This window comes from Abrus precatorius, unplaced genomic scaffold (assembly GCF_003935025.1).
Source record: "Abrus precatorius isolate BTA unplaced genomic scaffold, Abrus_2018 Scaffold7, whole genome shotgun sequence".
Lineage (NCBI taxonomy): Eukaryota > Viridiplantae > Streptophyta > Magnoliopsida > Fabales > Fabaceae > Abrus > Abrus precatorius.
Genome location: NW_020874417.1, coordinates 25,043,159 through 25,070,296, shown reverse-complemented (window position 1 = coordinate 25,070,296; position 27,138 = coordinate 25,043,159). Strand labels below are relative to the sequence as shown.

General features: G+C 33.2%; 1 protein-coding gene across 1 annotated transcript; it reads right to left on the bottom strand.

The window, feature by feature from the left end:
• Positions 1-1,279: 1,279 nt before the first annotated feature.
• On the bottom strand, positions 1,280-26,840 carry LOC113870836 (protein CHROMATIN REMODELING 20). The gene is made up of 26 exons (XM_027507331.1): positions 26,544-26,840; positions 24,877-25,001; positions 24,657-24,719; positions 24,324-24,419; positions 24,159-24,251; positions 21,899-22,089; positions 21,586-21,826; positions 20,604-20,717; positions 18,740-18,823; positions 17,864-18,442; positions 16,732-17,036; positions 15,931-16,021; positions 15,633-15,848; positions 14,824-14,943; positions 12,764-12,930; positions 11,525-11,666; positions 9,350-9,499; positions 9,210-9,265; positions 8,819-9,122; positions 8,151-8,286; positions 6,558-6,619; positions 6,105-6,331; positions 5,283-5,486; positions 3,373-3,451; positions 3,034-3,302; positions 1,280-1,891 (listed from the first exon to the last, which is right to left on the bottom strand). The coding sequence occupies exons 2-26, from the start codon at positions 24,997-24,999 to the stop codon at positions 1,525-1,527; spliced, it is 4,479 nt and encodes a 1,492-aa protein (XP_027363132.1). The 5' UTR covers positions 25,000-25,001; positions 26,544-26,840; the 3' UTR covers positions 1,280-1,524.
• Positions 26,841-27,138: the final 298 nt, after the last annotated feature.

Sequence of the window (27,138 nt, the reverse complement as noted above, 5' to 3'; positions counted from 1 at the left end):
GTGAGAGAAAAGTGGGAAATAACTTGTTAGGGGAAATACAAACATGATTTATCTCTATACAAGATTATAATTTTTACTAAGTGAAATAGGTAAAATTTATTCATTAGATGATGCACGTTTTATCAAATTAAATTACACTTCACAAATTTTTTCTTAGACATTTTAAATTTTGCATAAGAATTAAGAAAATGATTAGTATTTTAATTTTTCTAAAAAATATTAATTTTTACTATGCCCCTTATTTATTATTTTATTTTGAAAGGGAAAAATACATTCTACCACCAAACAAACATTAATTATTAAGGTTAAAATTAAATAAAAATGATTGTTCATTGATTATATACAATGACAATGAATTATGAACATAATAGAATTGTTAGTGTAAAAAGAAAAAAAGTGAGAGCATAAAATTATGCTTTTTTTTTTATTAAAGTGGTAAGAAGTAATTTTTAATTTTTAAAAGGGACAGTTCAGCAATTATTTTTTATTCACTTATAATAATTTGTTGCTCTTAATCTCATACAATACCTTAAATAAATAAATGACAAGTGATATTGTACTAATCAAATTTCTCTTACTAAAGATTTTGTTGATTATTTTGGTGGTTTTTATATCTTGAAAGAGATTAAGCTCCAACTTATAATTGAAGAATTTTTTATTGAACCCTAAAAAAATTTAAAAATCTACAGTAAAGAATGGAAGAATGTTATTCATCTCTTTAACTGCAGTGTGTATATATGAACATTGAATAAAGATAAACTGTGCATCAAAAAGCAAGCGAAAAGTAGTTTAGATTTAGCTTTTATGTCCAAAGGAACTTGAATAACTGACTAATGGGAGAAGTTTAGTAAACTACTTTGTTGATTATCTGAATTAAATTTTGCTAAAATTGCACAACGATAAAATTATAATAAATAATTTTAAATTAAATTAAACATTTTATAATCATAAACTACATCATAGCAAATTATAATCTAATAATTAATATAATTTATAACAATATGATTATTAGTGTAATTCACACATAATTATTGTTGTATGCAACCAACTACCCAGCCCCCAAAAATGACGCGAGATATTAAAGAAGGGTCTACCCTCGCAAGTACTGCAGCTGTTTCCTAAATTTTATTAAAGGAAAGCATATATCCTTTTAATTAAACTCTAAGTAGAGCCCCACAGTAGCATGCGAAAGCAGCGAAATATTTTTCTATTCATGTTTCGGGAATTAACCAACGACATGATATATTCGTCGAATTTTGAGTGCTCGGAAATTGTTGGGGAGGTTAACAAACACCTGATATCTATGAAATTTGATAAAACTTGACAGATAAGATTTTACTTTCCACATGCCTCAAGAAAAGCCGTTAACTGATCACGGCAACGAAAGATACATTTCTATTTCATTTTTGGGAGGAACATTTCTGTTTCATCCGCAAAAGATTTTGAACATGGAACATTAACATTTACAAAAAAAAAATGATTATATATAAACAGATCAGATTATGTCATCATGTTGCTACATTCCTATCTCTTCTTCAAGTCTTCCCACCTTATCTCCTGGGCGCATTCCCCACAGACTGTGCTGCAACCAAATTTCGTACCCTGACTTCTAAGTGTCAACAGGTGCGCAAGGTTAGTGCATTTCCGCGTCGTGAAACGTCTGCTCAGTTTACTTGGCAAGATGCTTTGGGTTTCTGATATGTGGGGCCTTGCATTCGGCATTTCTGGCTTTGGATCAGGCATAGACTCACCAAGTGGCACTCTCTGCACTTCTTCCCACTCCAGCGATTTTCTATACACCTCCCAAGCCATATCTTGCTCCTCTTTTGATAGCTTTTCCTCTTCATTTTCTTGTAACAGGGATTCATGTTCATGATAATTGGCAATCCAACTGTTATAAAAAATTACATCAGCTTATGTGTCAGATATATCCAAGTTATTCTAACGAAAAAGAGAGCAAATAAATAAAAGCATCCATATTTTACAGAACTGCCTCAAGTCCAAAATTTCTCATCCATTTACTTGACTAAAGAAATTTTTTATTGATGTACATTTAATAGCAGAAATCTAGCCACTCAAAATCTAGCTTAACTAGTGTCTTAATCATACTAAAAACTCCGACCCAGACTGCAGTTGTGACCTGACCTCGTGCAGAAATATACCCAGAAAAATATAATTCAGATTATTTAGGAACAAATGAGTGAATAACTGAAATACACGTGGCTCTGGGCTAGGACCATCAGCTGCAATACTAATTAGATAACTTAGTTGCTTGTTCCTTCCATCTCCCAACTTTCTGACACTCCTAGTCCCAATGGTTGCAACTATTGGAGTAACACTTATAGCAAAAAAGATGACTTAAAATCATCTAGTTTGGTTATATCAATAAGGAGAGGGGATTACATGACTCTTAGTTCAGTAAAAAGGGATCAAGGAGACCTAAAAAAAAACTCGAGACAAAGTTACTAAAAGAGACCTTTTGGTTAATCAGATTTTTAAAAATTTGATTTTTAACTAAGCTCAATGTCATTGTGCGATCCATGTTACTGATATCACCTAGTGGAATGAGGCTTAGTTGTTGGTTGTAATTAGTTTCTTTAAGAAATATTTTTCTAAACATAACATAATTAGAGTCTTTTAGACTAGAATGTAGGCTTGAAGCATGGAAAATCCACAAGTTCACCTTATTCTAAAATTCAATTTTCACACAGAAAAAGTGGGGCAACGATGATCAAATCTTGACTACTTGGTTAGGATGTAGGCTTTATGAATGGTTTTTACATCTAACAATATTTACAAGACATTGTCTTTTATTTTTTGTCAACGAAAAAGTAAGTTGACAAGATAAAAATTCACTTATACGCTTCATTTTTTCATGTACATTCACCATCAAACAAGATCCAGGGTTGAAAATAGAAATGACAGTGGGATCATAATGTACAAGGATACCAAAAATGGTCAAACTGAGAAATACATCATAATCATGAATAGAGATTCAAATGAAATAGTGGCTGTTCAGTCAAGAGAACCTACCGTGGATGGTGTTTGCCAAGTAAGCTTTCCATTAACTTATCAGAATGACTACTTCCATTTGAATGTGGAACTGTATGTTTCAGTGAATGCCCCACCAAAATTGGGTTGTTTTGATCACAAGTATGCCCATTTTCTTGAGTTAGTTCAGCTAAAGTCTCAGGGTTGTCATCATCACCAAACTCAAAGAGATGCAGCATTTCTTCTTTTGATATGGTCCTATGCACCTGTTGTCTATCCACCACCCTAGCTGCAAGCCCCTCCTTTGTTACCTATTAAAACCATTTCTGCGTGTTAGAAAAATTGACAAATGAACAATAAAAGCACATCATGTTGTATTACCTGGCGCTTATATATTTTTTCTTCCATAGTTCCATGAGCCAGCAATCGATAAGCAAACACAGGCTTTGTCTGCCCGTACCTGCAACCATGAATTTTTTTTATTTCAACCACATTGTCTATTGATACCTTAGTTGTCAATCCTGGACAGCAGCGCATTGTGGACGGACTTTAAAATGCTATAGTTGGATAGTGTATCAGGATAACCACTATTTTAAATGGTTTTATAATGATATAAAATATATACATATGCAAATAATTATGTATATAATGCTAAAAAGATATGCATAAATAGCATATGAATACTAATCAACAAAAGATATAAAGAGAAGAAAGTGGATTTTCAGGGAGAACATAACAGAGGCAGTACTATAGAATCATAGAATTGAGAGAAAAGAAAGGGGATTTTGCCAGAGAAGTCATCGAAGACGGGTGACTCTGCTGGATTGGAGATTGTTGCAAAGCAGAACCGAGAAAGGGAGAAGAAAAAAAGTGGGGTTTCATCATTTGTCTCCAGTTGCAAAGCATAACAGCAAGAGAGATGAGAGGATGGGATGTCGAACAGAGAAAGGAAGAAGAAAAACATGGGGGAAAAGTGAGGTTAGGTCTGAAAACTGAGAATATTTTACCCTTAAAACCTCAAGACTGTCATCTAAAGGGGAAAAAGGAAAAATCAGGTTACTTCTAAAAGATTAGAAGTCTTTTTTACCCTTAAACAACCCAAAAATTGCTTCATTTTGAGGGTGAAAAAGGAAAGTTGGTATCTTTTCCTATGGTGGTGCTATTGTGCCACAAAAGGCTGCATTTTGGGTCATGAATGCAGCAGCAGCAGTGGCCATGACAGCAAAAACGCTCCGCTATGCCAGACCTTTGGTCGATCCGCCATGCAATACATGCGCTATTGACAACTATGATTGATACAAATCAAATGATTTGTAAATGATCAAATATAAAATGTGGATCCTTTTATTTTTTATAGGTCTATCAAGAGTGAAACCAGCCAAACTATTCAAATCAAGTGAAGATTTTGATCTGCAAATATTGCAGTATCAATTGCGTATATGACTACCACCAAAGCATCTAATTTGCCATACTGTAAGCTTAATTAAGAGTGAAAGTCTCAACATTCAGAGAATATAGTAATTGCCTAGTGTTAGAGATGTGATTAAAACCATTCATGTCCATCTTACAACTTAAGCTTTTGGGAGAGTTGGTTCTTGACATAATATCAGAGTCACTGTGATTAAATGGTCTAGTTCATCCTCATTAGTCCCATTCTTCTGAATACAAGTTGAATTAAGTGTAAGGTAGATAGGCCTATGCATTGAGCATCGTACATACTTCAAGCCTAAAGGGCTCTTGTACAACAGATTACGTTAGAGATAATAAAATCCATTCATTTGCCTTATTTACAGTTTAAACCTCTAGGAGAGTTACTTCACTATAATTAGCATTAACTACGAGAAAAGAACCCTATATGGCAGCTCCTTTTATTAAGTTTCATTCCGTAGGATAAAAGAAGAATTCTATTAAGATAAAATAACTATGAATGCAAAAGAACTAGAGGATAAGAGATGCTCTTTTAAAAACAAATAGACAAAAGAAATAAAAAAAAAAATTGTCAAGAAAATCTACCCAGTCCCTTAACATATCTGTAAGGGAAACCCCTCTAAAAAGACAATGAGCTTTACACCAAGTAGAAGCCAAGCCCCGTATCTTATGTTAAAGAAGCTGCTCACCAGAAAAACTCTACCATAAGGTGAAACATGACATCAAATTGTTAACTTTTCCATTATCCACATCCCTCCAAAATGTTATCTGATTGCTCAACTAAGGGTACCAAAGTACACTTTATAACTAATGTTTCCATCAGAAGAAAGCTCATTTTGATTCAGGGAAAAACAGGAGCTTACCTCCATGCTCGATAGATAGCCTGGAGATCATATGTTGGATTCCAAGAACCATCAACTATAACAACCCGATTAGCTGCATGAAGATTAATACCCAAAGAGCCTGCTCTAGTTGAAATCAGAGTGCATTTTACCCTCCTATTCAAAGGCTCATTAAATCTCTCAACAAGCTTCTGTCTTTCAGAACTCTCTGTCCTTCCATCCAACCTAGCGATTGAATCATATCAGAAAATAATAAATAAAAGAAAAAACAACTTAAAATAGGTTTCATCTAAATTTCAAACTAAATGTTTCTAGATAGAACATAATATATGCATTTTGAAATGAAATCAATGCATGAGAGAAGAAAAATATGAAACAGTGAAAAGCATACAGACAGACTTATAAAAGGGAAAATAATAAACGAGTAGAACAAACAAAAATATAACAAGTTTTATATTTGTGGTTTTATCAGAATATTTCCAACCAAGCAACATCTAGATCAAATCCTATCTACTTGAAACTTGAAAGTGAAAAGGAAAAAAGATGAAAAATTTGCAAACTACCAATAATAATTTGAGCAAAGACAATAGAAAGATCAATACAAGAGGGTGTCAAAAAATAAACATTAGTTCAAAATAATAAGCAGCACTTAACACAGAAAAAAAAGACAGGCTATCCCCCGATTCTTAGAACAATAATACCTGCAGATGAAGCAAATTCAAGAAAGAAAACATACATTTCCAACCACAAAATATAAGTTGAAAAAACAGTAAATTAAAAACAAATTAGAAGAATAACAAGAGTAGCAGCAAGTTAAACAGGCTTTAAAACATTACAACTCACCTATACCAATCTTTTCCCTTCTTCCAAAACTTCCCTCGTTTGCCACGTCGGGGCATCCTTGAGAGATGAAGTTCTATGAGATCTAGTGTTGGAATGCTCTGACTAAAAACTAACACCTTATCGCCCACATCAGAACTCATGGTTAGTATCTCTATCAGCAAAACCATTTTGCCACTGTGATCAAGCTCTTTATATGTTTTCCCATGAAGAAGGTCATTCCACCAACCCTGGAAATGGATTAAATAAGCATCATCATCATTGAAAGCATGCTGGCTAAAAGCAAATTTCATATTAAGTAATCTAATTTACTATTAATGCAAAGTAATAATACTATATTAAAAGAAGAAGACCAAAGCAGCCAAGTTTGAAACTCCTTTCTTGAAATTCTAATTTAAATTGAAAGGATCATATAAAAATTATATCATAATTAATTTATTTTGTTTCTTCTCATACCTTTATAAAAAAGCCATTACCATCCTTCCTTTGCAGCAATTCATTAGCATACCTCATCTTCTCTGTAAGGTCATGAGTTGTTAAAAAATACCATAAAGAATTAAATTCATGATAAGAAGAACAAATGACAAAACAATAAAGAAAACTCAAAAATATTCAACAGATTATGTACCGAAGAAATATGAACATATGTTTTATTACCAGCTGAGTACTTCCATATATATGTTGCATTGCCTAATTATTAACAACCAAAATCACCTGAAATTCTTCCGTCAAAATTTTATTTGGCAGTAAGCATGAAGATATCAAAAAACAGTAAAGACATTCATCATGCTACACAGCCATTTGGAAGTGCTTTAGGGTACATCTGAGACTAAGCCTGGAGACCAAAATTTTATTGTTCACATATTAAAACATTGCTTGAACTATGTTTTCAAATTTCCTTTACTACTCAAAATAACCACCAATAAAATGGCTAAGGCAGTAAGATCATCAACTTAGCAAAGCAAAAAAAAACATAAATTGCCAGTGTAAGAACTGGTATCAGTATCACAAAGAAATCATGTTATATATTGCTAACAAAAATTCCTAATGCAATATCATTGTGGCAGAGTGGAGAGATACGAATGACAGTATACAGATTTGGCTCTTCGAGAGGCCAAATCTCGCCAAAATACAATGATCTCACTAGATGATCAATTCTGGTTTCCCTTTTTTTAATTTATACTGCACATTTCCTGCCCTAGCTACATATAGCCAATTGATTACAGATGTTATGGCGTTTACAATTAGTTTTGATTCTAGAAAGCTGTTATGACAGTTACAATTAGTTATGAACTTTTATGATTCTTTACAGTCGTATTCTTCCTGATATTTGTTCCTGACATAAAGCTTATGAATTATATAAATTGACAAAGTTAAAATATAAAGCATATAATTATCTTTAAGGGCATATAGGAATAATACAGAAAGGTTTCATATCCCTAGCTCCTCACACACTAAGCACACAAAGGTAGTGCATTGAAGTAGTTGATTTATCGATTTAAAAGTTCTAAAAGTTCCTATTAAGGAAAACCTATGCTTTGTAGTTCTTTTTTTTATTTTTTAATTTGTACCTCCTAAAACATGCTAAGAAGATATAAAATTTTGGTCATTCATCATAAAAGAAACCTGGCTAATGATAATTAAAGACAACTGAACTACATTCATGGTTTCATACATTTCAGAAGCAGTGGTTCCCAGATATAAGCCCCTGCTAACTCAATAATTGTGCAGAAACAAATATAGAGGAATCAATAACAGCTTTCAGTTGTCAGCATTTACAACAAAACAATTGTACAACTCAAAAAGTTAAATTAATCTTATTTAGGATTTAAGATGTCATACAGCATGGGAAACATATTTCTAGAGATTCAAAGCATACTACTAATAATAATTGATTATAAAGAACAAAAACACATCCCAGAAAAAGCACTCACTGAAATTAGAGGAAGCCTTCAACCAAATAATAATTTTCTTAATCAATAACAAAAAGAAACATTAGAAGTAAACAACAAGAATAGGTGCCTATATATCCTTATCCATCAAGATTACCTCCAGCGAGCACATTATAATCAGAATTTTCGTCACTTGAACTATCATCCACAAGAAAATTCTCGACAGCATCTTCATGTTTAACATAGTCCTTGTCTTCTTTTGTCAATTGCAAGATCCCAGGGTGGTTCCATATCTACTACAGACAAAAAAATTCTTTACCATCACCATATACTAAAACAAGATAAGAAACAACCACAATTTAACAAATGCCCAAGAATTAGTGACAATTCAGGTTAGGCTATAAGTCAAAAATTTAAGAAAATCATACTTAAATTAATAGAAAATAACTGGGAAATTTGACAAATGTGAAATCACATCAATACATTCTTTATTGATATTTAATATTAATTTTACCTAGCACCAATTGATAATTAGGAGGAGAAATATGTAAACCATGCAAACTCTAATATTTATCCAAATTTTACTCAAATCAAAAACTATTACCAACTCCCCCCCCCCCCCCAAAAAAAAAAAAAGTCTTACACTCTTCCCTTCCACAGCCACCAATAGAAAAAAGGTTAATAAAAAACACCTGGCTTCCCTAACATGTCCCTATTTCTTGGAACCACCTACTTTTATCTCTTCAGGTTATTATATTATAATATATACTAAGTTTTCTCAGACAATTAAATTGACTACCAAGTTCCCGAAAGGCATATACTTACCCTAGCCAATGCCTGGTACCCAGCAAAAAAACATCTCTTTCTTAACTTGTCAGGATGCACCTGGGAACTAGTGAACCCATGCACATCAAGGAATCTCTTGTACAATTTTCTCTGTAAGGGAGATAGCTTGACAGTTATCACAAAGACAGTTTTGGGTGGTAGATCCTTCTTCACCACATTCATGTCCATTCTTTGAACAAATCCTTTTAACTGTTCATAGAGGATATGAGACCTTTGGTTCATAATTTTAACATCAGTCAGTGTTGAATTGGTGTGTTGTCCATTCTCTATAGGATTTTGGAAGCTGCACAATAATGAAAACATTTTCTGACACATGTATATAATATATCACAGTAAAAATCAGAACAGTGAAAGAAAAAAAAAGCCTTGCCGGTTTCGAAATTCATGACTGCTCCCCAGAAAACCTTCTCTCACAAAATCAACCATCTATTTCAGACAAAATGCAAACAAGTCAAGGATTGGATACAATAACTAAATGGTCATCCAATTTGTAACTCTATGCAAACTTACACAATAATATTCCATAAGATTGTTTTGAAGAGGTGATCCGGTAAGCGCAATTCTTCTCTGGCATTTTACTTGTTTCAAGGCTTGAGTTATGTCAGCCTTTGTATTCTTTATCATATGGGCTTCATCACAAACAAGAATGTCCGGTCCTTCCTGCAGTGGCAATGTAACATTCAACAATTTCAAAGGGATGCAAATTACATGAATTAGAATATTGGGATTATTCAAGTTTTAGGAGTCTTAATCCATTTACTATTTTGATGCTGCATTCCAAAACTAAGCAACTACATTGTTCGAAATCCTGTGTTTTCGCACAGTGTTAGTTTCAAATGGCTGTCTGACTTTTCCAGTGTGCATGTCCACTCTGCTGTGGCTGACATATCCAATTTTCTTTTCCCTGGGCATAATCCTTTCCGAACAATGAATCAGAAGGTGTGGATCTGTAGGACCATTAAATTTCTGGTCACCACTTTCCACATGCTACCTACATGACTAATCTCTAGGAGTTTTTTGTTAACATGCTGAGTGCTGATGTATCTTTCCACTCTTTCTGGCCATTTCTTCTCTAGGTCTGGTCTACTTGCTCATTTTAGTCATGCCCTTTTTCTAACCAGAATCTCACCAGTTTCATTGCTGGAAAATTCATCTGCTGTTGCTATCTATGTTTCTCCAGTTTTGTCTATTTTGCATGTGCTCTTTTCCAAGTTTCAACACAGTGCTCATTTGTCACTCCAGCAGCCATCTAATGTTTAAGATACCTTAGTTTGTTGTGTGGTCTCCAGCTAGCAATGCTATATGGCCAGAGAAGCCCAACATATTTTTTTAAAGCATATTACATATTAGCTCCTGTATTTTGGAACTTTTTTTACCAAGCCCAATGGCTTTGTATGATCCATTTAGCCGACCTCACCTAGTAGGATAAGGCTTGGTTGTTTTCAATGAACTCCCCTCAAATATTTTTGGGTCACTTAACCTCCCCTCAACTTTGGTTTAAAATTAGAAAACAGTTATTGTTTATTTTTCACATTAACCACATGTTCAACAATTTTTAAACCTACATCCCTAAATTTTACTTTTCATCACCAAAGAATCTACAAAAAATGAACTTGACAGGGATAGAATGTTTTAAACTATTTGAGAATCCTTTGAAAAAGCACTTTTATGATATGGATTTTTTTCGTAAGCTTTTCTTTTTCTCGCTTTTCAGAAAATCTACTGAATTTTTTTATGATTTCACTTCTTTTTCTTCAAGAAAATTACCTATATATCATAAAAATTTTAAACATTTTTTAAATTTAAAAAGCACTTAAAAAATCACAAAGAAACAGGCCCAAGAATCACTAGCATATATTTAATAACACATTTTAGAATATTAGTCAACTATAGTTATTGTTGCCATTTATATGTATAAATTATCTGTCATTAGTCCAGTAGTCCTTGATTAGTTCTTCTACTTAATGCACTCATACTATAAATAAGAAGATTATGTGTAAGTTACATAGGCCCTGTTTAGGTAAACTTCTAGAGAAGTCTTTATAAGAAAAAAAATAGTATAAAAATAAATAAAATTTCTCCCATAAGTTAGAAACAACTTATACTCTATTTTTTGAGAAGTTTCGGAAGCTCTCTTATTTAGCTTCTCTAAAATTTGAAGAGATAAGTTGTTTTTAACTTATGAAAGAAGTTTTATTTATTATTTTATACTAATCTTTTTCTTCTATAGGAACTTTTCTCTATAAGTTCATCCAAACAAGGCCATAATCAATTTTCTCTGTTAAAGGATAGGGGTTATTTAGTTTGGATTAGGATAAGTTTGTTTTATCCTTACGTTCTACTGTTTATCCTTACAATAAGTTTGTTTTATCATTATGTTCCTATTTTGATATCTGAGAAGTTGAGATAGGTTTGGATTAACTTTATTTCCTTTTTGCTCTCTCCTCTCTGTCGATATATTTTGTAATGTGCTTATGCTGAACTTATGAGAAAAAATATCATTATTTTCTGTATATTTTATCATTCAAACACCTTTTGTTTCAAATATTTTAAGACTTCTCAAGTAACATCAAGATAGTTGAAAATAATGCCTAATGTGTCACTATGAAACTATAAATCAACCAATCCACAACAAAAAGAATTATAACCTAACAAGATGAAGAGAAGCTATTTCAACAATTTTACCTGCAAAGCATGGCAAATTTCTCTGGCCATTTGTCGGTCTTTCACATGCTTCCCAAAAGACAAATTTCGGAAAGCACTATAACCAATCAAAAAGACACCACCTTTAGCTCTCCATTTTGCAAGCAATTCTGCCCTCCTATCTCTGGGAAAGGAAATTATATTAATAAGATTATGAGTTGAATAAAGTGGTTGTCTTGAAATTTGAAAATATGAAAAAAAAGTGTAGGGGCCTATAGCCACATGGATACAGCAATTACGCACTATGCAGTTGTTATTACAGGTTTTTTTATGTCTTGTAAATACCAGAAACTTTAGAACAGAGAGACAGTAGAAACAAATAGAAACTATAAAAATAGGTTCTTCAAGAGATCTCTCTCCTCCCAGACCTTGCCACTCAGTTCTTAGGTACCTATTTCCATCATCCCCATTTACAGTATATCCCTATACTATGGCCATCCCACACATCCACCGCTGCATATCCATGCAGATAGTTACCAGCACATCCTCATGCCTTCCATACTAGAGTCTTCAACAATCCTGTGTTCTCTCCCCTTTATATTTTTCTTTTATAGACTTTAGCATTATGAAGGTATTTATCAGTGTCAGAATGTTTAATTTGCAATAATTAATCCCATCTCATAAAATAGAAAAAAGATAAATCTCTATATATTTTTAATCTTTTGATATACTCCCAAAAAAAAAAAAAAAAAAACAAAAGAAATCTACCTAGAGCAAACAAACAACAGAGTCAAATGCAGATATAACAAGACATCCACACACTTTCTCTTATCTTGCAAATCAGAATTTCCATGGAAAATAATTAAATGAGTATTCATATGGCACTATATTACAAATCATATAAAATATGCACACAGAATCTATTGACTGACAGGTCCTAAAAATTTCAAGAGACACATTAAATTGAAAGATTCTTCACTAGGAAATAATTCCAACAAATGAACTGATTTGAGAGAGAATTGAGGTTTCAACAAATATGCAAATTCCAATAAGTAGTTGATGGGGAACAAATTGCCAAATTTACATAGAATGATGCTTGTAAATGTTAAAAATGAAATGCCATGCCAGGATAAGTTTTATATGATTATTTATTATAGATGGAAGTGTGTATTGTAATATCTAGTTATGGGTGAAATATTGTAACTTGGCTTGGCTAGAATGCTGCTAGACATCTTAACTCTTATGAATAACATAATGATGTCAACAAAATAAAAGGCAAACCTTGGTACATCTTCCAGCATGTAGACCCTCAGTGGCTTTATCTCTGAAGGTCTCCACTTCATGAACTCCTGCCGCCAATTGTGTAGCACATTGACAGGTGTGACTATGAGTGCGGTTCTTAACCCCAAATCAACACATCTCATTGCAGTGTACAAGAAAGCTATCACCTAAAGTTCCAGCATAATTGATCATCAGACCAAAATCACCAAACAGATAAAGAAAAGAAAACCAACCAAAAATGTTGCAATTATTCACAACAGAATAAACAGAACTACAATAAATTATCCATTTTACCTTTGATCCTGTGATGAGATGTATTCATAAATTTATCTTTCTCATCTCATATTTATCCTTTAGATGAATAATTTATACTGGTAATTTTGGAAATTTCAAATACTAGAGGCCATAGGAGGAATTCCCATTTATAAAAGTACAGAAGTTCAGCTTCATTGCAGGTTGCAGCAATTTCCATGGCTCCCATGCAAATGCTGGATGCAATAGTTTTTCAATGCTGTGGGGCGTTTTATAGATGTGAGCCTTGTTTCTGCTCCAGTGCCATGGGTATTGCCATTTTAAAATATTAAACTACAGAACCCGTCACCTCCCCATCACTATCATCAAATACTATTAAATTAATTTCAAGCACACTTCCTTGTTATTCAATTTTTATTGTAATAAAAACAAATGTGGATCAACAAACACATATTACCAATGCCTTTCCTTGAAAATTAAAAGTCATTTTGGCTACATCTAGCAGCCATCAGGCTTATTAATTTTAAATGTGAATTTACCATTTTGTCAACTGTCAGTCAAACATAAATCAACAAGTTAAAAGTAAAACACAACATAGATATCTCCATTAAGGCTCCAGACTTTACCATAATTCTCATTCATGTAATCTTCATGTCTATCCTTTTTATAATCTGTCTCTTCTTTTCCTTTGATTATTTTCTTGACTACCAACATATGCCTTCTCTTCTCTTTATATATAAACAAATGAGAATCCCCACATATATTGGCCCAGGACACCACATTAGAAATTCAATTAATTTGGGACAAGTCTTGTAAGACTACATTGGGCAACAACCCCCCCCCCCCTCTTCTCTCTAAGTTTTTAAAGCAACTGCAATCCAAGGGACTTCAACTTAAGACCCTTGACCTCGATTAAACTAAAGCAGCTTCAACTAGCTGATCTACACATAGTTTGATTGGGGAGATGCTCTTGATGGCATCCCAGTAATTATTCCAAATAGCTAAATTGACGCAATAATTACTTGTCCAGTGATAACTGAAAAATGTACAGACATTAATTATAGATTTCAGTTTAGTAAAAAGTTTGGGATACTTTCCAAATTGTGGTCTGGACATTACAAATAACTTTGCTGCCTGCCACAGCCACAACTGTTTGCAATGATGAATGAAGAAGCACAGCATACAGACAAAACAGTCATGTAAATAGCAGCCATGTAATCTAAAGATGGTAGAGGGGAAAAAGACCAGGTTTGTCCAGTAAATTATTAATCAATACACAAGCACACAGAGTAAATGACCCCTAGTCGACCATGTTATGAGGCTTGCTGCCAATCAGCATTGCTGTCAGCAATAGTACTGCAGGGGTATTTTGATACATCTTGCATATCACCTAATGCTCAGAATATGTATTTAAATGCACACATTTAGATTAAGGCTACTCTATCTTTACAAAAAAATATATATATATATACAATTAATAAGAAATATGTTGCAAGAATTACAAAAACAGAAACAATGACAGGGAAGAAACAGTAGCTAATAACTGAAGAATAACAATCCAGTAAAATACTACAAACCATATCTACATCATATCAGAAAATTGCGAACAGATATTGCAAAAGGTTGATGATGATTATTTTAAAAAATGAACCAAAAAGGAGAAAACAAGATAAGCAAGGTGTACTTAAGCAAGCACAGTATATCAGTTTCACAGAAAAGACATTGATCTCTCACATGTATTGTCAACAAAACAGAATTCACTCTTCAATTATATCCACATAATAAAATCTCCATAATGACTGCAATACCTGAAAAGTTTTACCAAGGCCCATTGTGTGAGCTAGAATACATCCAAGACCTTTATCCCCAGACTTCACTTTTCTGATTGACTGTATTATATTTTCCCACATGAATCTTATTCCAGCAATCTGCAAATATGTAAAATTGTAGGAAAAAAAAAATCCAAAAAGACCAATGAACTCCAAGTAAAAACTTCAAAGATGCTGGAAGAAATGACAATAAAAAATTCAAATGAAGGTACAGAAGATGAAAAACTGGTAAGATTCATTTCAACTTCTTACTCCCATAGTATCCCCAATTTGCTTGTTTAGCATTTAAAACTCCCTTTCCAAAACATGTGCTTAAAAGCAAATGAAGGCATATCAAGTTCGAAGATGAAGATTATTCATGCTATCTGATTACAATTGCTTGGCATAGTGCTAATAAAGTTTAAGTCAAAACAGGTACTCAGAGCGTCATAAAATCTTCCAGTTAGAACATCAGACAAAAAGTGCCAGACTGACATACAGAAATACCAAATTGACAAGCAACATATATATGTATTTATTTTTCATTTTCATCCAATGCTATGTGATAAGCAAATAGCATAGTTGATGTTCAAACTGAGATGTGTACTTATGACCTAAACTGAATCCAAACAAGGTTTGTTATCCCAAAATAAATGCAAACTGGAGATAATCTTGGTCAGAACAGGCCTAAGATAAATAAAGAACTAAGTATGAATGTATGATGAAAAATTCAAGCAGGAAAGAGAAGTTGTATTCAGACAAGGATATCAAGAGGAAAAGGAACAGCAACTGGCTAAAAAATCAAAAACCTGATGGGCCTTCAGCTTAGCTGAGATGCTAGGAGGAATTCTAACAGCTTCTTCACCTTTCTCCCTGACAACATTCACTATGTACCCTGCTAGCGCATCACCAAGAACTTCAATGTTTGCACCTTCTGATAAATTCCTATTTGATCCAGCAGAGCTCATCTCAATTGATGAGGCAGAGAACTGCACTCGCAAAGACTTTAGACGTTCCTGACGTTCCTACAGAAGTGGAAATAATAATGAACTAATTTGACTGGCAAAAGCAGTTTTGGCAAAACAAAAACCTTTACAAAATTCACACCTTCTCAATTGCTATCTTCTGTTTTGTCTCTTCTCCTAATTCAGCATCATCAAGTATCCTCCGAATCTTCTTTTTGGGTCTTCGCTTCGTGCTGCAGAAAACAACACAAAAGATCTGATAATGAACATCCCTGTAATTCAAATACAAATTGATAACCTGCTGTAAAGTCTAAGGAAGAATGAATTAGATTGGCACAACAAATGAATGCATGTGAACCCGAGAATGCCTTGCACCTTATTTCATATCAAATGAGCTAGCTACATGAATTCTAATTCAGAAAAACTTGAAAAAAGATCCAAGACGAAACAATAGAAAAGACAATATCATTTAACAGAAACCCATACAAATCAAATAACTTGGCCAAATTGAGATACACATTCATAAAATCAAGACAGAGAAAGCAAAATGTTTTTCAAACCACCTTTATTTTCTGAAACATCATGAGAATATACCAATACAAGAATGACCATAGGGCAAAAAATATGTACAGATGAAAGCATTACTAACTCTCAGCCAATGGTATTCATTGCTAAGTCTCAACTATAAAAATGTCAAAAACAGTTAATAAGCATACACAATCGAAAAGCCAAAAAAACTACATATAAGCCAAGGCATTGGAGGAAATCAAATAATCATATGCAGCTTAAAAACACCATCAGTAGCCTCATGACCAGAAGCACAAGGAGTAAATCATGATTGCTAATTAGAAATTCAAGAAATTATGTTCAAGCCAGAAGAATTTGAATCAAGAGAGCATGTCAAGAGCTGTCAATATATCAAGCCTGTAAATGATGACTTCACCTGATTGTTACATTAATCTCTGCATCCGAATCATCTGAATTATCTGAATCACTACAAGAACTGGAAACTGTTATATCAGCAGACCTCATTGCTTTCTCTAGTTGCAATGATAGACTTTGCAGAAGATTTGGAGAGCAACAATAACAATGCCAGCCAGTGGCCTGAGCTTCAGCAATAAATTCTACACCAAGATTCTTCCTTAAACATTTCGTGCAGAATAAAATCTTGCATGATTTACAGCTAACTAGCTCATTCCTTCCTCCACACCATGTACAATAACCCTCAGAGCAATCATGTCCTAGATCCTGTGACAAGGAATTAGCTTACAATTAAATTTCAAATGATGGAATAAGAAAGAAGATTATCTGCTCAGAAGGACTTTCAAACCCACTCAACTATACCAAACTTAGACCTCGAAGAAAACAATGTCCATCCCCATAAACAAACTAATCACAATACAACCCAATCTCAGGAAAATCAAATAGTTTGCAGCCAGCGGGATTACTCTTATAAGTTACAAGAATTTTCTGTATAAAATTAAACATAAACTTGAAATAATATTTTAAAAAGTTACTGTCACTATCCTTAATCTTATATTTTCCATGATTCATGTGCAGAAGAAGGCAGCACTTTTTTTAATTTAGGAGTAAATGATACTTATATTCCTAATTCTTATTCTAAGTGTTTAATTACTGAAATAACTAAGCATTTAAATTGAGTTTTGAGCCTCCTTGACAGATAAAAAAATGTAAACATAACATGTGATTGAGAATCTGTGAAAAATTAGCATACCCCAAATGAGGGTAAGCCATCAATCAACATTTAATGAAACACATTACTCAAAAATTTAGAACAATATTACTTTTAGGTTGTTAAATGAATAACTTCCTCCTCCTTGCCAAACACAAAAAAACATATTTACCACTATATATTTAAAATAGAAGCTTGTATTGGAATGGGAAGGGAGGGCCAATACCTAATGGATTCAGACCAAAAAACCTGTTATTGAATTTTATTAACAGTAAAGCCTGCTTTTACTAATATACTAAAACTGAAATTTGCAATTATGCACCAATTATTACTCAGAAATCTAATTTTCAAGAAAAACCTTAGTAGCTTGAGGCTCATGTACCTTTGCATGTGTCTTTTCTTTCAAAAAGGAATTGCAATCTCCACAAATAATCACTTTCAAAAAAGGGTGTTGATACACTTGAAGAGCCAATTTATCACAAACTGTGCAGCAAAATTTTCCATCTGGGCACTCCAAAGGAAGAGAATCAGCACCATTGTTACATAAATCTTCTTTTGTCTTGGATTGATCCTCAGGGGTATTGCAATCTAATTTATCTTCAGCGGCATCTGCTTCATCATCACCATCAATAATTATAGTCCGGCACTTTTTATTATCAGTATCAAGCTCACCATCATTTACACGTTTGATTCCCCTCTGATCAATAGTATCATCCAACGAAGATTTGGCTGGGTCTGACAAATTGCCAGTACTTGTAGGCTTTTCTTTGTCAAGATGACAACTCGCTTCAAAATCTTCAATTTTATCATTCTCCATCTTCCCATGCACAACCTTGCCATTGTCAGGGACACTTTTCCCATTATCACCATTTCCTTCCTTCTTAACAGGATTTAAATGATCAACAGATGAAAGCCTCTGTACGTGGTTCTCCATTGCCAGGATATGGGAGCTCATTTCACACTGAAATTACATTCAGATTTAGAAACAGGAAATGATTATGCCCAAGGAACAAAACCAAATTATTTCAATCATCAATAAGCCACATGATTTTGTACAATTAGGTGCTAATATTCAATTATGAATACCAAGAATTACTTGTTCTTTATGCAATATACAAGATAATTAATTTGGGTAAACAATACCAAAATAATCATTTGCATAAGAGATCTAAAAACAGCATCCTTAACAAAAAAAACTTAACAGTAATGTCAGACAGTTTCTAGGTCCAGAGAGGGAAAGAGAAAGTCATAAACCCACCTGTTCACTTTTCTTTCGATGTCTCCTATGTTTCAAACGGATTTGAAGCTTCCTATCGGCAATTGCATCATCCTCTTCTTTGACCTATCAAAAAAGAGCGCAAGAAAATATCAACTACTTCCAAAACATGGGAGACACAGTAACATGAAGTAGAGAATTTGCAAAAGATGTAACATGGAATACCCTTGTATGTACTGATGTATCAAACCCTGGTTTGGTACATGAGTGATTATTTGAAAGGCCAAATATCAAACACCAAAACTAATTTGACATTTAGGTGGTGACCGCAAGAAGATATGTCATTTGTAGTCATAGCATAGTTATCAATCTCATAAACTCGTGCATAACGGCTGAGCCCAAAACGTTATAGCAAGATAGCACATCATGGGATGGTTGTTAATACTTGTTATTCTAAATGCTCAAAATTTATACCATACATACACATAAATGTTCAAAATTTCTAAAACATAAATTACTCAATTTAAAACAGAGAAAAGAATCAAGTATGATTGTCACCAGAAATATCCCTGAAGATGGGTGGGTGTCAGTCACACAAAATAGAGACAAGGGTGGATGGGAGCTGGTCACAACATGGTGTCCCAAAGTAGAAGTGTTGGACACTACATCTGATTAGGGTTTTATTATGTACTGAAAAAGGGGGAAATCTCAACTTTGCCCCTAAAAAATATCCCACAAAACGCGTTGTTTTGAGGGGAAAACTGGGGTTTTGTAAATGTCTCACCCTAGCACCACTAACTGCAGTGGACACTATTTGAAAATGAACTGCTATTCAAACTCAGCTGCTGCCCCTCACTTCTATGCTGCAATAGCACTTCTACAATGCAACATCAATTGGGCCACACCCCCACACCATGAAGGCAATGTTGAGAACATAAGGAGGACATGAAGTAATGATAAGAATAGACACTTCTTTTCTAAAAGGCTATCTTAAGAAGGCAGGGAAATAAAAGAGCAGGAGAACTAGTAGATCTCCTAAAAATAGTATCATAAATGCTTACCCAAATAAATAAATGATTTAAAGCTAAATAATTAGTTGGTTCCAAATAGGAAATATCAAAAAATGAAAAAGAAAATTCTAGGCTTTTCAGCAAGGACTGAGTTCAAACAAACTCAAGACAAATAATAAGAATGGTATCCACAATGAACCAAAGCAGAGTCCAATTTGGTAATGAAATCTCAAATTGAAGTATTAGAGGAACAAGAAAATAGAAGTTAACCAAGACAATAGCATCCAAGTCAATGACTATCAAAGTTGGATTTTCTATTCACACGACTAAGAATATATGGCTGGCTTATAGATACAGCTTTCTTAAGAATAAAAAAATTCCCATCTATGTGTATGATTGCTATATTAGATACAATGGAAAATGAATAATGAACTCTCAGCATGAAACAATTTTAGTCAGACCTAGGGCACATAATGAACAAATTTATAATAAATAAAGAAACATTAACAAGGCTGTCAAACAATGTCTAAAGAAAATATCTTAATTTCAGAAACATGATCAATTAAAAAGGACTAAACAATCATATTGGTCCTTGAAAATGTAATCTTTAAATTATTCAAACCCATTTCATGTTATTCATCAAAACTCAAAAAGTAAAAGCAAGACTAAAAACATGTTTGGCAACAATTTAATTTCAGGTAAAATCACCTATTTTCACAGGCTCTGTTAGGAAGCTGACCAGAGAAAAACAATCACTTTTTCAAAAATAAGTTAATCCAAATACATATTAAAATGTACACTTCAATAAAATCGGGGAGTTTGTCGTCAAGGCACCCTTTCAAGGACCAACATCCAATTTTACTCAACAAATAACTAATCACAAAATAATAACAAACCTTTTTATATTGTCTCCTTTGCTCATCAGAAAGATCTAGTTCTCTTTCATTTGCAATGGCAGCTGCAATAAATGGATCAGTGGAATTGCCATCAACATCATCAATCTCCTCCACCTAAATAAAAGGGATTTCCAGAAAGAAAAAGGTAACTAAGATAATGAACACACATCACCTATGGTGAAAAACATGTCACATGAAACAGCTTCTATAATGCATCAAATTATGATTAAGACTAGAAAATCAAGAATTTAAGAAAGCATTGAAAAGAGAAAAATTCCAAATAGCAAAAAAGTTAATCAATTTGCCAAACATCTATAATGAAACCATCCAAAACAGGACTAAAGATGATTGATGAACCATTAAACAACAATTTAATAATCATAGGATCCATGCACACAACAACAATGTCAAATTATGTGGCAAATTTACAGACTTAAACCAGTATTCAAGGTAAGTAGCAGGGAAAGAAAAGGTAATGTATGCTATGGTCAGTAAAACCTAACAATTGATTTTTGTAAATTCACCACATAATTTGGCACTTCCTGATGTCTATTCATAAATATTTGTATGGCACTACATACAGTCCAAAACATCAAGAATTAAAATCTAGGAGACAACAAATTTAAAGAACAGGGAAAAATGGAAGGATGAATAAGGTCCAATTTGAGTAAACTTCTAGAGAAGTCCTTAAGAGGATAAAATAAATAAATAAAACTTCTTTTTTGAGTTAGAAATAACTTATGCTTCTCTAATTTTTGAGAAGTTCTCTCATTTAACTTGTCTAAAATTTGAGAAGATTCATTTTATTCATTTTTTATACTGATTTTTTCTCCTATAAGACTTTCTCTAAAAGTTTATCCAAACTAAGCCTAATAGCATTAGCTAGCTCCAATAATTATTCCTTCTTTCCCTTCATTTGATTCCCTTGACACATCATCCAATAAAAGAAAGCAATAAACACAGTCAAAAGTATATTTATCACCTCATCAACACCTGGAAATTTGAGTCCCATCAAGGCAGCTTGCTGTGGAGTGCTGGCCAAATAAACTGAAGCCCAAGGCTTACTGCCAAATGAAGCATCAATGCCACTCCCATCAGAAACTATTTTATTGAACAGATCCCAGTCCCCCTCAGTTTCTTTCTTCACAGGCTCCTGGGTTTCTTCACAAAGTTTTTTTTGGAGGAAACCACTGGCACCCTCTTCCAGTAATTTACCGTGTCGCCTGAACCAACACCACAAATCTATGAGATCATATTTGATTGTTGCCAGATCCAATGCCACATAATAACCATACCTTCTAACAGGTCTGTTTACTTGTAGATATTTATCAGCATCAGCAACTGACTCAGCAATTTCGGCAGTTGCCAAAGACCCAACCCAATGATTCCTCCTTTTCCATGCTTCAGTGGAGCAAACATTAGGAGCTTCTCTTTCAATGTGCTTATAAAGACTTGGAAGCTCAATCCCAGCCCCATCAAGTTGCTCCTACTCAAGAAAATATAAAATAAATCACAGAAGACAACATAAGTACATTTAAATAAAAGCAGAATTTATAACAGCTCCTAGAAAATTGCTAATTTATATCAACCAAACAAAAATCCCAACTTGGAATGTCAAGATATAGCTTAATTTATTAAAAAAAAAAGCACGAACACATAAAGGGAAGCTATTTGCCCAAAACTTCAACTATTGTGGTCTAGGGAGGGTTAAATGCATGTAGCCTTAATGGGGTGACATAGAGTCATAAAGAGCAAGGAAGACAATCAATAGGTGATCTGTTGGTGGTTCATGGAGGTCCAACGACAAGAACTCAAGCTAAGAGAGTTAAAGAGGCCATGGATAACCTAATTGCTAACACTTGTACAAATTTGGCACAAATTGCAAGGTGTTGTCTAGAGTCTACTTTGAAAGAACCTTCGGATGAATAAATGCAGCCTTTTAAGCTATTAGTAAGTGCAACAAAGTTCAATTACAAGTTGGCCTTTATATGGCAATTACATGGTCAATAATACATACAAATTTGTCTTGTTATAATTAAAAGCTAAGCTAACCAATTGTATTTTGTGACTTTCTGCCATTAAAAGTTGCTAAAAACATTCATTTTTGGAGTTGATAATGTTCTGAAAAAGAATGTATCAACTTCTCTTCACCAAAAGTGAGAAAATCCTTTCTTCCTAGGGATTGTAGAATCCTAATGAAACAGTATCTATTAAGAATAAGGAGCAATTTTTTTGTGGTAGACTCCCCTCTTTTAAGGTTGCATTTGCGAAAATATCCATGGGGTTAAAGTCTCAGCATTAGGGTTCAAAAGTTTAATGCATTGCCAGAATTAGGTTTTAATCTGAGGTTTGCTTTCATTTTTGCATTTTACCCATATCAAAGAAGTTATTTCCACAGCTAAACTCGTGACTGCCGGATCACTGGGCAGCAATAGTCCATTGTGCCAAGGCTTAATGTCAATAAATAATTATCGTGATAAGTGAACTTTTGCACGTATTATGTCAATAAACCTCAAATTCAAAAATGCAAGGCACAAACTATCAATTAATAAAAGAGCTCAAAATCATTGACCCCCATAAATAACGAAATTTGCTAAACCATACCACACTGCTGAACCCTCCAAAATCTTTAACATATTTGTATTTCTATTTGCAACATGGTATTTATTTGTAAAACTATAAAGTAGAGCCAATCACTAGCTTAAAAATTTTAAAGCCGCTGCTCACCCCAAACTCAAATTTAGGATTTGCTTGGATGAGGTTATTTTGTACGGAATGAAATTGAGACCAGCGATAAAAACTTTTATTTCCGTTGATTTGGATATTTTTTTAGTGAAGGGGTGGGCCCCACACTTTTTTCCTCTTCTCCCTTGCCATGAAATGAACAATAAAAGGGGGCTTGAATTTTGCTTTTGTTTTATTATGTAAAATAGTTTTAAAAATAATATAAATAAATAATAAGCATTAAGGAAAAAAATTAGATCAAAAAAGTTTTAAATTTTTATTAATATAAATTTATTATCATTATTATAAAAAAAAATTTGTACAATCTATTTATTTCTTTTCACTCTCTTTTTCACCTATCCAAACAACCGGAAATAATTTTTTTCACTTCTTTCTCTGTTATTTCTTTTGATCCAAATAACATATTTTTCACTTTATTTCTCACTCTCTTATTTGTTTCTCCTTTTTTTTTCTTTTCTCTTTATTTCATCTCATCATCTAAACAAAGCGTAAAGGTGGGATATGACAGGCTTAAGCTCAGAGCACAACCTGACACTCATGATCTGGGTTATTGTGCAGATTCAGACATATATTATAATCAAACATGGTATGAACTTGTTTTCAAGGGCTAGTTTGCTTTTTAAATACCATAGCCAAAAAGAAGTAAACAGAAAAACCCAAATTGCCATAAGAAGCAGAACGGTACAGATGAGAAAACCAATTTCTAAGTATTGATAGTGATAGCAACCAGTAACAGCAATAATACAAGCAATTTTTAAAGCAAACAATACAAACCAAAATATCTAATGAAAATTGAAGAAAAAATCAAACCAGCAAGTGGGCACTTTCGGTTTCAAGATCATCCAGAACAGCTTCCCACTCTTCTTTAAAAGTAGTCATTTCGTCCGCAACAGCAGTTTCCAACTACAAACAAGACACACAAATCTTAAGTAAGAACATAAAGTTAAAAAAAACCAGAGACAGAGAGAAACCAACATCATCCCCTTGAAGAGTCTGTTTCAATTCTTGTCTAACTTCACTCTGCACTTTAGAAAGAGACTCCTCTTCAAGAGCTTCTTGAGCCTCTGCAGCCTAAACTACATGTTAGAGAACCTCTATTTGCAAATTTTAATGTATTTGGAAAATATATGATGTATTGCAATTTTACATACCAGTCCTCAACACCCAGCTAATATTTGAAATTATAAAAAAAAAATAGTCATTTGAAGAGATCGTGAAAAGCTTAAAAAGAGAGTGTGTGTGTATGTGTCTGGTGGTATCTATCTAGCATATTGCGTGGTTGTGTCTGAGATGTAATGAATATAATACCTTACTCTCAACTTCTAACAATTCAGAAATAAGATCTTGTATTTCCTCTTCTGTTAAAGGCTCCTGCATGATACACACAAAAATGGTAATTAAAATACAATAAATTTTACATCAGAAAATCAAAGATAGACAGCTAGCTTTTAATCAGTATACAAAATTTTATCATCAAAAAGTTTCAAAAGAAAGAGAAAGAGAGGAAGAAAATATCATCATGACTGACTTCAAGATGCACTTCATCATCTATTTCAGGAAGCATTGATTCCTCATCGTCTGAATTGTCATTGAAAGAACCACTAGAAGCACTCTCAATATCCACCACTTCATCCTCAGTTTTTCCCTCCATCTCTGGCAAAAGTTACATCAAAAGAAGACAAACAAACATGCACAACTTCATATTAAATTAGTTGAACTATGCACTGTACAACCTTTTCAGAGAATGACAGAGAGGCCAACTACAATGTGCAAGAAAAGTATTATAATGGTGGCAAATACCAGAACAACAAACAGTATTCAAAAATATTTTGAAATAATACTATCATGCCCAGAGATAATAGTTTGTTCCCACACCAGATAAGCCAGATACATTAACCAAGTGGATTTTGAACCCCCTTATTTCATCCAGTCCTTGTTCTTTAAAAAGGACACGGATGAAGTCATACATAATCATTGACTCTATTGACACACCCAAAAAAAGAAACTATTTCTATGAGCTAATTTTGATTTACACAGCCTGAAAAAAGAAAAATAAATGCTCACACACAACTGCACCAATGCTAGAGTAGTATACTATTACGTAAATGAGTTTTCAAGAAATATCTAGGCAATATCTGTCTATGTCATGAGGCCCTCAATGCCCCACAGTTATTACTAGCACTCATTTTAGAGAAAAAACCAAATATAGCTTGATTAAGCAACAAGTTTTTAGAAAATCATCTTAGCCATCTAATTTATTAGCATTCCTTATAAAATTTTGAAACCATTGAGGTCCCTCCAAATTTTATAAATTAGAATTGGCAGCTTCCATCTTCGTTGCCCGAGATAGGAACCAAATACAAACTCTCTATCATGTAAATGATGGACTTCTAATAGATAGCAATGCCTCAAGTTCAAGAGCTAATTTAAATGTTTTACACTAAATTCACACAATTTGACTCAGATTTCCTAATATCAGTCAAGAAAATTAAAATGAAAGAGACATCAAATTTGAGTAATCAGATGTCAAGTAGTACAGCAACAGCACCCAAGGTAAATGTTCAGGGTCTGTTTGGTGGACAAAATAAAAGAATAAGATAAGATAAAAAAATTTATCCTATCATATTCTCAGTATTTGTTTAACTAACAAGATATTAAAAGTCTATCTTATAGATGATATTATACGTTCATAGTGTAAATTTTATTCGATTAGAAATAGACAGAATAAAATAACATAATTTATTTAGTTTGTTATTTTAATACACATCAAATGTAAAATAAGATCAAAGATGCTGTCATTTTATTATCCAACTCTCATATTCTATCATTTCCTACCCTATCTATCTGCAAAACTGGAAGAGTAAAACTTTCATTACAAAATTTGTTGGAGTTATCAAAGTTATCAACATTTTCTCGATAAGGAACGCCATAAAAAGTTCTCTTCATCTACAATTTTACTCAACTGTTGAACATTAACAGCAACAGTTTAGTTCAGCGGGTGGGAGTAAATACTGAACTTATCAGGAGCTATCCTAGGAATAGGTTTTATTCATCAGTAACAACAAATTATTCATTTATGTTCGAATAAATAAAGTAGAACACCAAACCAATTCATCGACACAACAGCATTCGCGCAATGCAATTTTTTTATCAAACGCAAATATTCTTAATCAAGCTAAAAACGAAGTGTAGTACCTTAATCGCCGAAGCGGAAGAAAGTAGGGATAGCAATGTGCTAATAGCTTCTGGATCTCTAGGTTTGCATGGAAAGTGTGATAGACGGACTTCGGTGGCAACCTCGTTTGAATTGATTTGACCTTTCTTCGGAATAAGGGCACCGAAAAAGAAAGGAGAAGAAAGAGATTTAAATATGAGCTGGCTTGTGTGTGCTCGCACGCTGTTTCGGTGTTTGAATTGGCGGAATTTGAAGAAGCGTCGTGACCCGCCGCGAATGGATGGAGGGAGAGGGAGAGAGAAAATTTACATAAATCAAAAAATGTTTCCTTTTAAATGATATTGGTGTTTTCTTTTTGCCAAATGAAACCAGCAGCGACTCAATCCATTCACGGAATGTAGATTTTCTTTTACTTTTCTTTTTTTGCCACCTAATTCAATTAATCGAATTTCAATTGCGATATTGTTGTTTTATTGAAGATAAATAATAATAATAATAATAATAATAATAATAATAATAATAATAAATTTAAATAAAATTAATATAAAGATAATTCAGTCTTATTATAATAAAATCTTGATTAAACATACAATAATTAAGTTATTTTATCTAAAA